Raw genomic sequence first — 12,606 nt, 5'->3', positions numbered from 1 at the left:
TACAAAACAGATCTTGGTAACATTAGGGCATACGTTGCGTCAAAGAACCACACACATAGACACACACACCTTTTACAAAATGGACTGTGCGCTATTAATGTTGAAGAAAAACATTCACATTAATTAATTTTATAAATGTCATGGGTGTACATCAGACAATTGCATCAGATGTCTCCCTCCTCAAAAGAAAAAGGGGGAGGCCCCCACTCCATACAGAGAACTGCTGTAGCAGAGGTGACCTTTCCCAGTGTCCTTTAATTATAATTTTGCTCAAAGATTACTAATGAAGATAACAGGGCACAAACTTCCCTTTTTTCTGGTACGACAGATGAGTTAGGACTTGTACTGGGAAAGGTGGTGATGGCAGGAAACTATTACGCTCTCAAATCAAACTAGCATTTAACTCTTCAAGCTGTTTTAAGTCCGGTACAATGGACGGACTTTGAATAACATCAACAAGAACTAAACAATGACTACGATCCCATTGAAACTTATTAGTTGCAGATCCGCAGAACACACCTTGTTAGGTTAAAAAAAGGGGGGAGCATAACTTTCAAATATCTGGAAGGGCATTAAGAAGAGGATTTTGAAGTTTTGTGGTAAGAATAATAACAAAACTTTAAAAAAAAAAAACCAACACTGAGCAAAACTAACATTTTTCTGACATAACAGAAAGCTTATTTTGTTGTTGTACCAGAATGCAGTTCTTTAAGCTGAGTAGCTCAAGATGCAATTAGCAGAAAACAACTAAGCACAACAAACTGGTTTAAAACTGAAGTGGCTAGCAAGTTATTTAACATTTTAGGAGATTTCATAAAGCCAGAAAGAACTTCCAGGCTTAGTAACAGACTGGTGCTTCTTTTAGGGAGTAAAAAAAAACTGAACGAGAAACCTCTGGCAGACTCGACAACAACAAAAAGGGGCACTGTCTCTTTAAATAAGCCTGTCACAGTCATAATATTGCAGGAAATAAAGGAGACATTAAAACGCCGCGCACACACAAACACCAATTCCATCACATCATATAACATACCGTCTTGGAATCTAATTCGTGGTGGGGTTGAGCTAATACTTTATCTACGCTTGCCGGATCAGCAAATGTAACGAAACCAAAGCCTCTGAAATGAGACAAAGAACAAGAGAAGGTGGAGAGGGAAATGGGACACAGCGTGAACTCAGCACTGGAAAAGAAGCGGCAAAAATATATAAAAAAAATATGGACACAGTTTCATCCTCTCTTGCCCTCTTTCAAGAAGCTACCACCCTCTCATTAAAAATATACACTTTGGTTCCGAGGAAGGGAAGGGGAAGACTTTATATACCGTTCTTTTAATCGTTCCTCCTCCTCCCCCTCCCCAAAAAGAGACCTTTCCGCTTTGCTTTATGCAGAAGTGAGAAGAAGTGATGGGATGTGACCTCTTTATTAAAAAGAGGGTAAATAAGCCAAAGAGACTATTTTTTAAAAAAACAAAACACCTAACAGCAGAAGCAAGTTTCTCCAAGAGATAAAGTGGGATATAATTTAACAAGTTCCCACCAGCAAACATTAAGCAGTGTCCATCAGCATTTACAAACAAGACTCAGAACTATAAGTCAGAACTAGGAGTAGTCCAGAAGTTTTTTTTAAAAAAAAGATATATAAACTTCCAAGGAATCATATATACTGTGTGTGTATATATATATATTCTTAAATATATTGACACTTGCTTCATAGACAGAATATTCAGGCTTCCATAACATACACATAGAGACAGAGAGAGAAAGAAAGAGAGGAGTATCCATAGGAAGAAAACTTTGATTTGAAAGATGACTTACCTGGAGCGCTTCGTAGTCGGGTCTCGCATGACCATACATTCTCTAATGTCTCCAAATTTACTAAAATAATCTCTAAGGTTGTCTGTGGGATGGGAGAAAGAGAGAGTGAGAGAGAGGAGGAGATGGGGGAAGGAAAAAAAACCACAGAAGCAAACATAAACATAAAAATAATAATACATTATTTAAAACCAGCCACTGGGGAGGGGAGAGAATGACCTATTATTTTCTTTCACAGAAGATGGGAAAGGATTCTTTGGTGGCACAAGGAAGCTTCTTTTGCTCTGCCCCCCCCTGCCCCCCAGCCTGCCATCCCTTAAAAGTGCGCGCACGCAAATTTAAGGTCGAATAGAGGACTCGAGAAATGGATCTGTTATTTGGAGCAAATAAAATATCGCATCTCCTTAACCTTGTGGAAGGGGAAAACAAAAACAAAAAACGTGTGTCTGTCTGTGACTGTGTGAGAGTGTTGGGAAGGAGGGGGGGTTCTGGAGGGGAAGGAGGGGGGCAAGAACCCGATGCAACTGACCTGGGATAACAACAAAGACCTATCAAAGGAGACAGGGCTGGAGGGATGGGGGGGAGTGGGAGATGGGGGCGCCCCCCACCTCTCCCCACACGGCACACGCACCCTCACCCCCGTCTTACCTGGTGATGTTTGCCAACTCAGGCCGCCAATAAACATTTTACTGGAAGAAGAAAACATAACAGAGTTAAGCACAGATGTCAGATCGGCCATTTTGACGTGTAACTTACAAAAGCGAAAAGGAAGGCAGAGGTGGAAAGGGGGGTGGGTGGCTGGGGGGGGCGCCGAGGGAAGCGGAGCCTGGTTTGGCCAAGGGGGGTGGGGGGGAGAGAGAGAAGAAGAAAAGGAGGTGGAGAAGCAGAAGAAGGGGTGAAGCCGGGAACGAGCGGGGAAGAGGAGGGGGGCAGATCAGTGCAACCCACCCAAGGTGAGTAACTCAGAAAGAGGGGGGAAAGCGAGCCAGAAAGAGCCGGCACCGGATCAGCCATTGGGGGCTTCTCACGCGCGCGCTCTCAACCCCCCACCCACCCCATTAACCCAGTTTTGTTAAAAAGGTGGTGGGGGAGGGCAGGGGAGCATTCTAAAGTGGCAATGCAAGAGGAGGAGGACGCACGCGGAGGGGAGGGGGCGCGCGGACGATCCAACTCACCCAGGGTCGTGCTGAGAGTCATTGGGGCTCCCAGATATCGCTTGGCTCCCTTCCGCCTCCATGGCTGCAAACGAGAAGAAGGCTCAACCCCGTGGAGAGAGAGAAAGAGAAAGAGAGAGGGGGAAAGAGAGAAAATAGCCCCCACCCTGTAGAAACCCCCCACCCTCCCCCCTGGCTCGCTCTTTCTCCACCCCCCTTTTTGCCCCCTTTCTCTGATCACTTCTCTTCCTTTTATCTTTCTTTTCCCTCTTTCTCTCTCTCTCTCTCTCCCTCTCTCTTTTCTCCCCCCCCCCCTTTTTTTTCTCTCCCCCCTCTCTCCTCTTTTTCTTTTCTTTTCCTGCTACCGGCGAATATTACTGGCTGGAGGGGAGGAGAGGGAGAGAGAGAGAGAGAGAAGCCGGGGAACCAGCCAGATCCTTTCACACGTGGGATCAGCTTAGCTTAGCTCAGCTCAAGCTCCTTGCTTTCTCTCCCTCCTCCCCCCTCTCCTCTCTCTCTCCCTTCCGCGCACGGCCATCCTCCCCTTCCAGAGCCAGCCAGCCAGCCAGCCTTGCTCCCTCCCATCCACCCCTCCTCCCCCTCCGCCTCCTCCCCCTCCCTGGGACGCACGTGGGGCGGAGTTCTCAGAACGTACAGTAACCGATTCGAGAGACGTCACAAGCTCCGCCGAGGCCCCGCCCCCTTCCCCGGCTCCCGCTTCTCTTCGCCCCGACGCCCGCCCACCGCTGGCGCTCCAAGCGCAAGGAGCCGGGCGGACGCAGGCAGCCGGATTCCGCCCGGCAGCCTGGCTTGACCGTGACCTGGATCCTTTGGGGCTGATCTGACATGCGCCGCCTGCGCCTGGCAAAACAGCGCTCTCGCTCGCTCTCTCACGGAATGGCGAGCCGGACAGCCCCACTACCTTGCAGTCCCCTCCCCAGGTCTCTCCCGTGGTGGGAGCAGGTTAGCCGTGCTTTTAAGATCCTAAGGGAGAAAACGCGGGTGCTGTCAGGGCAGGACTTGGGGCATCGGCCCAGGGGCCCTTGTCAGCAAAAATGAGCAGGAGGGCTCAACACACACGTAATTATTATTATTGTTCTGTTCTGAAGTGCCCTGGGATCTTGGGATGAAAGGCAGTATACAAATTATTATTATTATTAATGTATTGGTTGCTTCTTTACCAACATAACCCAATATACAGTGGTACCTCGGGTTAAGTACTTAATTCGTTCCAGAGGTCCGTTCTTAACCTGAAACTGTTCTTAACCTGAAGCACCACTTTAGCTAATGGGGCCTCCTGCTGCCGCCGCGCCGCCAGAGCATGATTTCTGTTCTTATCCTGAAGCAAAGTTCTTAACCTGAAGCACTGTTTCTGGGTTAACGGAGTCTGTAACCTGAAGCGTATGTAACCTGGAGTGTATGTAACCCGAGGTACCACTGTATAAACAAACAAACCCATGCATTGAAACGGCCATAGAGGGAAAAGCCTGAAAGACGGTCCTGTTTTTAAAAAACGTCCCACCCAGTCAAGGAAGTCACAGATGATTAAGGGCCTGGCAGAAATGAAATGTTTTTGCCTAAAGTTATGTAATGATGGTGCCAGGAGAGCCTTGCAAGGGAGAGCACAGGCGGAGAGCGACCCCTGAAAAGGCCCGTTCTCACGTTGCCAAATGCATCCTCCGCAGACCTCCCAAATAGCGGGCAAACGAAAAAAGGCCCACAGGCATGGCTAGGGTCCCTTGCACCATTGGCAAGGAGCTGTACTGGCACACACGCATACAAAAAATCACTTTACCGCAATGCCACATTAGAAATTACTGCAATTTACGTGACCCATGTACTTGAAGCGTCCTGAGTAAGGGTAAGGTGAGGAGGAAGGGCAAGAAAATTTGCAACGCCTTTGTGCCGCGGTGCAAGATGGAGGGGAAGCTTCCCCTGCGTTTGATCTCGCCACAATAGTGGCATCGTGTTGCCACACACATGTGCAGCATGTACTCCACACCCTTACAGGTTATTTTTGCGTGCCCCTGCCCCCCTGGGCTTGGGTCCCCAGTGGGGGCTGGCTACACCGTTGACAAGCATACAAAACCTTCCTTATATACTGGATCAGATCCCTAGTCCACCTAGCTCAATGTCATCCACACACTGGCAGGCAGCAATGCTCCAGGGTTTCAGGCGTCTCTCCCAGCTCCACCTAGAGATGCTATTGAGGTTTGAACCCAGGACCTTCATGCAAAGCAGCTGCTCCACCCCTGAGCTGCAGCCCTTCCTTATTGCAAAGTATCATCCTGAGATTCCAGTACAAAATGTAGAGCCCAATCCTATGCATGTTTGCTCAGAGGCTATGCCAGGCATAGTTAAATAAATTGGAATAATTAAGCACTCCCCCATTGGGGACTGAAGTTTAGACCTTTTGCATGCAAGGCAGATGTTCTAACACAGGGCTATGGCCCTTAAACATAGGAAGCAGCCTTAAACCAAGTCAGAACATTGGTCCCTATCGCTCAGCATTATCTTAACTTCTCGCCAGGAGCAAATCAGAATTTTGGACAAGGAGCTTCCCTAGCCCTACCAGAAGATGCCAGGGATTGAACTTGGGACCTTCTGCATGCAGAGCAGATCCCACTGAGCTCAGGTTTCCCCTGTGCTGAATTTTAGATGGTAATTTCCTTGTTGCAGGGGTGGGGGGGGCTGCCTTCTTGTACATTGATAATGTTGCATTTACTTTGCCTACTTGTAAACAAGTGCATTTAGTGGGAGATCTGCGATGATGTCTACTGATGTTTTCATTTTTATTCTAATGCAGCTTGGGGTGGGGGGTGGTACTCAGAATTTGGTTGGAGTAGCAATCTGCTTCTTTTAAAGAGGGAATATGGGACAAACTGATTATTATAGGATAGCACCAGTGGCTCTAGCCTTCCTTACAAAGTGCCCATGGGAAGGTTTGCTTTTGAAGGGGAGAAGGAACATGGGGAAAGGCAGAACGTGCTTAACCCTTCAAGTGAATTTCACTTTTCGCTGATACTGTATGTGTTTGGGGACTGTGTTTCTCTTATAAACATGCACCTTGACAGAAGCAGCCGAGGGAAGAGTTTTGGGGAGGGGAAACTGATTGCAGGCACAGGGCTAAGAACCCCTTCCATCTCTCTTCTGCAAAGCAAGTCATAACCTCCCCAAGGCTATTTTGGTAGGGAAGAAAGTGGGGACCCTTGGGGATTTGTTGTTGAACGTGGCTGCACCGTAACATATCGTTTGCTCCTTGGCAACAAATGGGAGCTGGTAGCTCAAAACGGGAGGAACACTAGGGCTATAAGAAAATAAAAATACCTGCATGAAATCTGTGCTTTGGCTTACATGACTGGCAGCAACCCATTCTGGAAAAGACATTCAGAAGAAACACTGAATAAAGGCCTTGGGGAGGGGGTCTCCATCCCGTTCATCGTCTTCCACCTCTCCTTATTCATATCTTCTTCCCTTGTGCCCCTGGAACAGACAGAAAGTAATCCCACAAATTGCATTATGCCGATCAACTTCTCTCCGGTTCCTGGTTTAAATATAATCACATTGGCTGGAGTGGTTGGTAGCGGATCACAACCGTAAAAAATGTCCCCCAAAAGGCCTGATCCCATATGCCACTCGGTGGGACTCCTCACTTTATTCTCCGCGGGGGCAATTTTGCTTGCAGGTGATTCTGCAAATGAAGGAAACTTGAAAGAGACTGTGCTTTTAATCAGAATTCCTATTTTTGCCTTCTCTTTAAAAAAAAAATCTAATTGTATTTCCCCACCTTCCTCAAAAATAATAAGAACACTGCTACTACTTGGTAGGATAGGGACAATTCGCTCCAAATGAGCAAAGGCAGGAAAAGGAGGAGCTGTTTATAATGTCTTACAATGTGGTGCCATTTCAAGGTCAAGAGAGGATTTTAAAAAAATGTGTCACAATCCTCCCAGTTTATGGAAAACTCCCATGCAAAGATTTAGGACACCTCCAGCCTTCATAAATATGGGGATGATGATGATGATGATGATGATGATGATGATGATGATGATTCTAGAGCATCTCACGTCCATCTTTGGATTTACGCCTCTTCAACTTCTCTCCAGTATTCTCTGTTTGCTTCCTGCACCCACATGGTGTCATTATATTTCCTTATATCTCACATTTCCCCCAGACTCAAGGCTGCTTACCAGAATCAAAACAACATGGACAAAATATGAAAAGCTGAAAGCATATATTTTTTAAAAAATAAACAATGTTTACAAGTAATTAAACTATAACACAATTAAAACAATATAAAAACAAATATATTGTTATATATTTAAAACAGCCAGTTCTCAAAAGCCTGTTGGAATAAAATGGTCCTCCACCTGCCGGAGGAAGGACAGCAAGGGATATCTAGTGCTGTTGTTATTGCTATTAAAATAATAATAATTAATAATAATTTATTATTTATACCCCGCCCATGTGGCAGGGTTTCCCCAGCCACTCTGGGCAGCTTCCAGCAGAATATTAAAATACAATAGTCTATTAAACATTAAAAGCTTCCCTAAACAGGGCTGCCTTCAGATGTCTTCTAAAAGTCTGGTAGTTGTTTTTCTCTTTGACATCTGATGGGAGGGCGTTCCACAGGGCGGGTGTCACTACCGAGAAGGCCCTCTGCCTGATTCCCTGTAACTTGGCTTCTCGCAGCGAGGAAACCGCCAGAAGGCCCTTGGCACTGGACCTCAGTGTCCGGGCAGAATGGTGTTATGTGGTCTTGGCGGCCACTCCCAGTCACCAGTCTAGCTGCCACATTCTGGATTAGTTGTAGTTTCCGGGTCACCTTCAAAGGTAGCCCTACATGGAGCGCATTGCAGTAGTCCAAGCGGGAGATAACTAGAGCATGCACCACTCTGGCAAGACAGTCCGCAGGCAGGTAGGGTCTCAGCCTGCGTACCAGGTGGAGCTGATAAACAGCTGCCCTGGACACAGAATTAACCTGTGCCTCCAGGTCAGTTTCACTTTTACTTAGTGTCAGATCACCAACATCCATAGAGGTGAACACCAGGTCCAAGGCATGTCCAGGGTTATGAGTTGGATCAGACTTATTAAGGGACAGCCCCATGGAGGCCATGCTTTCCACGAAGTCCCAAGTGGCGCCTTGTAAGGTCGTGTCGGCATGAATGTTAAAATTCCCTAGGACAACCAAACTAGGTGTCTCCAGGAGAACATCCGCCACGACCTGAAGCAGCTCGGGCAGGGAATACTTGGTGCAGCGGGGAGGTCGGTACACCAAAAGGAATCCTGTACTGCCCTATTGCCCAACTACAATTCACTGCAACCCCCCCCCCCCCGCCCACAAGGCCTGGGTTGCTGTGCGTAAGAGAAACCTGGTAGACAAGCAGCGGCAAGGACAGGCCCATCTGCTTCATCCAACCAAGTCTGTTTTACACATGCCAGGTCAAGTCCTCCATCCACGATCAAGTCATGGATGGCAGTGGTCTTATGAATCATTGACCTGGCATTGCACAGCAGCACCTTCAGGTCATGTGGGTATCCCTTGCTGATTCCAGTATCCATCCGGTTAGAACCAGACCTGGAGGCAGGGATAGCCCTCAAACAATGACTAAATCTGCCTTCTGGGTAATGACATGATCTGGTCTTAGCGTAATTCCTCCTCCTACCTGTGATCACTGAGATCGGTTGTCCCAGTGCATCCCCACCCCCGGACCTGCCCCAGCCATTTTGTTGGCTGGGACCCCACTCCCAGGCAGCCCAGACCCCTCCCCTTAAGAACAAAATAAAACCTTTTTTAAAAAAAAGTTTCGTATGTTTGTGTCCTCCTGCTGCATAGTAGAACCTTAGAGTTGAAAGGAACCGTGAAGGTTGTCATCTAGCCCAAACTCCTTCAATACAATAACTTTTTGTCCAACGTGGGGCTCGAACCCATGAGCCTGAGATTGAGCCTCATCCCCTACCAACTGAGCTATCCTGCAATGGACACTTGGTGACTTTAAAAGAGGATTAGACAAATTCATGGAGGATAAGGCTCTCAATGGCTACTAACCCTGATGGATATGTTCTACCTCCAGTGTGGGGGACAGTATGCTTCTGAGTACCAGCTTGCTGGAAACCGCAGGAGGGGAAAGCACAATAGCGTTCAGATCCTGCTTCCCCATACACATCTGGTTGGCTACTGTGAGAACAGGATGCTGGACTGGATGGGAATACCTGCCTGCCCTCAGCATGACAGCCAGCAGATGTGCCTGTTGGATAGTGCCCACAATGCATAGTCCCCTCCCAGCGCCTAAGAAAGTTGTTGAACTTTAAAAAATAAAATTAAAAAATCGGTGTTTTTTTTAAAAAAAGGTATACGGAAGGACAGGTTTACATATTCCCTCATGCAAACTCCCCCTCTTCACTTCCTTGCCATAAAAGCAATCTTTTTAAAGTTGACTTTAGGAGTGAAATTAACTAGGCCACGGTAATCTGGTCCAGTCAATCAATTTTCCAACAAAGACTCCTGAAAGCAGTTTACAATCAAAATGAATAGCACACAGTAATTTGTCCTTGATTCATAATTCTTTTTCTTGAGAGCATTGCATACGTCTGATGTGGGAGGGTGGGGGTTAGCCTTGGTGCTCAGCCTGAAACCATGGTTAAACCCTAAGCTAGCCATGGCATCCAAAGGTGGTCATGGCATGGCAAAATACCCTTTCTCAACTATGAATCATATGCAAAACTGACTAAGGAGGAAGGTGAAGGCCTGCTGAATATATATGTTTAAGATTAGGCCACAAGTCAATGAGCATCAAACAGAAGATTTTTCCGGTGTTTAATGAATAGGGTGGAGATACGGGGGGGGGGGGGGATCAAAAGTGTTTTCACACCATGCTTAAAAATTATTACTATTATTTAAACTGTATAGCCTGCCTTTCTTTAGAAAACAAAAATTCAGTGGGGCTAACAGTTGGTAATTAAAAAAGACACAAAAGCATTACAAATAACATGAAAAGGAACAATTAATGGGCAGCCAGAAAGCCAGAAAAAACTACATTAGGAAAAGCAATCAGCCATCTCTAAAAGCCCAGTCTAAAAGCACACATATTCTAAAAAGAAAAAGGAAATACGCTTCTTGTTCAAAACTATTGTTGGTACCTATGCAGAAATTTAATGGGTAGATGATTTGAGAAATAGAATAAAACTAATATGGTTCGACCTTCAAACCCTCTGTGCTTGTATTTCACATAATCATAGAATCATAGGTTTGGAAGGGATACCAAGAGGCATCTAGTCCAACCTGCTGCAATGTAGGAAATGGAATCACAGCTAAAGAAGGCCTGACAGATGGCCATCCAAACTCTGTTTAAAAGCCCCCAATGAAGAAGAACCCACCTCCTTGCAAGACAGTCTGATCCACTGTGGAACAGCTCTTACCATCAGAACGTTCATCCTAATCTTTGGTTGGACTCTCTTGTAACTTGAATGCCAGAGCAGCAAAAAACAAGCTTGCTCCATCTTCTTGATCATCTTGGCCATCCTCATCTGCAGGAATTCCAGTTTGGCTATACAGTATACTTCTTAAACTGTGAAGCCCAGAACTGGACACAGTACTCCAGGTGGGGTCTGACTAAGGCAGAATAGGAGTGGTACTACCATTTCCCTTTATTATACATATAGCTAATTTAAGATGTTTCTTAGGAATGTAAGGTAAATAGATTTATGGGAAAGTATATATTTATAATATGTTAGAATACAAATGATACGATTATGTCCCTTTTCTCTTCTTTCTTGTGCTATAATTTATTATATGGGGCAGTATTTTTATTTAATAACAATGATTTTTTTAAAAAACAACAACAACACACCTCATGATTGATCAGCTAAAATCCAGCTGCAGCCCTAGTAAGGACGTATAAGCAGCCAAGCTGGACCCAAAGGCAAGTACATTTCTCACCCCCACCCCAAAAATAAGGACAACACAATGCAGGATAATGCTATAGGTTACACCCAACATTAGTCATGCTTAGATTAGACCCATTGAAATTAATGGACCAATGTTACTCAAGCCCATTAATTTCAGTGGGTCTATTCAGTGTTGACACTGCAGAACAGAAGATATGTAATTATCCAACCGAAGCATCAATATCTCAGGTCACGGTGGCGACTGTTATCAAGCATCATTTTGAACTATAATGTTTGATCTGTCTTTCATGCATGCCTCCTTGAGCTCCTTGGGGGGAAAGGTGGGATATAAATATAATAAATAACTAAATTATTTTGCTGGAGGGCAAACATCTATGAGCATAAAAACCAGCCTTACAGAGTCACAGCAGTGGCCAGTCTAAAGATCATAAGATGAGCCCTGATGGATCAGGCCAAAAGCCCATCTCCAGCATCCTTTCTTCACAGTGGCCAACCAGATGACTTTGGGAAGCCTGCAAGGAGAACCTAGAACCAATAGCCCCACTTGTGAATCTGATCAGCTGGTATTCAGAGACATATAGCCTCCAAAAGTGCAGGTAGGAGATAGCCACTGAGGCGGGCAGCCATTGATTGCCTTATCTCCATGAATTTGTCTACTCCTTTTTCAAAGTCATCCAGGTTGGTCGCCAATTGCTACATCCTGTGGGAACGAATTCTTTAGTTTAACCAGGCACCGCATGAATAATTAGTTGCTTTTGTCTGTCCTGAATATTCCACATCCGGCTTCATATTGGTTGTAGGCAACCTAGTGCCTTTCAGATGTTTGTGCTCCATTGGCTGTGGCCAATGGAAGTTGGGGCCCACAACAACTAGAGGGCACCACATTGGCTATAAGAACATCGATAAGTTTGGCTTAGCTATCTCTTTTAAGAGACCCAGTCGGCTGCCCCAGAAACAGGCATTTATAGAGACCTTCATGATCCTTTGACGTCTTTTGTCTCCTTTTCCTCTCATCCTGGGAGAGATTTGACTGCTTGTATTGTTAACATTCACATTTTATTATAAGATCTCATCTTATAATAATGTTTTGAACATTCAATGCTCTTTTTTCTTTCTTTTCTTTTCCCATTTAAATCAGACTATATTCCAAAGCAGACTTTTAAGCCTTGCCGAGACCTCTGCCCTGCCAACAAGCGCTAACTGAAAAGGCACCACCAGTGTTATTTCCAGCCAAAACAATGTCCAATCAATCGCAAAGACTGACTGCCGCTCAGCCCTGTGCATAACACTGGTTCAACTGCACACACTGAACCCCAGTGGGGTAATCAGGGTTTTTTAAACAGATTTGCCAAATGCACAAGCGCCCTGTCAGACACAGAAAAAGGCGAAGGAACACAAAAGCGTGCGTTGCTCCTTGTTTACAGCCTGCATCAGGGGTACTCCACAGGAGCCTTACCTACCACCCGGCAACATTTCATATTTTAATCTGCCTTAGTTCAATAACGAACATGTACAAAAATATTTACAAGGATGCAACAAGGCATTAAACTGCCTAAAGATGAAGGTGTGGAAGACAAGGCTCCAGCTAAAAGAAGAAGGTCCTTTAATATGGTTTGGACAGTTCGTTTTAAGTATGGAAATTGAATGCATTCCAACCCTTCTATAATTTGTGTGCATGCTGTTCCTGACATGGCCTGTCATTCAAGTGCTTAATAAACACATACTTCTAATA

At 45.5% G+C, this 12,606-nt stretch overlaps 1 protein-coding gene and 2 long non-coding RNA genes across 31 annotated transcripts in view; 1 reads left to right on the top strand and 2 right to left on the bottom strand.

The window, feature by feature from the left end:
• Nucleotides 1-3,146, bottom strand: part of MSI2 (musashi RNA binding protein 2) — a 408,902-nt gene extending 405,756 nt beyond the window's left edge. For 26 of the 29 annotated variants that reach the window (XM_028708003.2, XM_028708004.2, XM_028708007.2 and 23 more), the window contains exons 1-4: nucleotides 2,988-3,145; nucleotides 2,461-2,501; nucleotides 1,816-1,897; nucleotides 1,034-1,118 (exon numbers count right to left, since the gene is read on the bottom strand). In XM_028708003.2, the coding sequence (XP_028563836.1) occupies nucleotides 1,034-1,118; nucleotides 1,816-1,897; nucleotides 2,461-2,501; nucleotides 2,988-3,049 (270 nt within the window). In that variant the 5' untranslated portion in view covers nucleotides 3,050-3,145. Of the gene's footprint in view, nucleotides 1-1,033; nucleotides 1,119-1,815; nucleotides 1,898-2,031; nucleotides 2,169-2,460; nucleotides 2,502-2,760; nucleotides 2,873-2,987 lie in introns of those variants that run through there. The other 3 variants (XM_077919615.1, XM_077919613.1, XM_028708014.2) reach the window with 3 other exon arrangements.
• A 2,281-nt stretch (nucleotides 3,147-5,427) lies between these two features.
• Nucleotides 5,428-12,604, top strand: LOC114585399 (uncharacterized). Its single transcript, XR_003703889.2, has 2 exons — nucleotides 5,428-5,627; nucleotides 12,013-12,604. It is a non-coding gene; the product is annotated as an uncharacterized LOC114585399 (long non-coding RNA).
• The window catches only part of LOC144325674 (uncharacterized), a 56,313-nt gene continuing 49,991 nt past the window's right edge, over nucleotides 6,285-12,606 (bottom strand). The window contains exon 3 of the long non-coding RNA XR_013390890.1: nucleotides 6,285-6,449. This is a non-coding gene — a long non-coding RNA (uncharacterized LOC144325674). The remainder of the gene's footprint in view (nucleotides 6,450-12,606) is intronic.

Source organism: Podarcis muralis, chromosome 15 (assembly GCF_964188315.1).
Source record: "Podarcis muralis chromosome 15, rPodMur119.hap1.1, whole genome shotgun sequence".
Classification (NCBI taxonomy): domain Eukaryota; kingdom Metazoa; phylum Chordata; class Lepidosauria; order Squamata; family Lacertidae; genus Podarcis; species Podarcis muralis.
The sequence above is the reverse complement of the archived record's forward strand: the minus strand, read 5'-3'. Positions and strand labels throughout refer to the sequence as shown.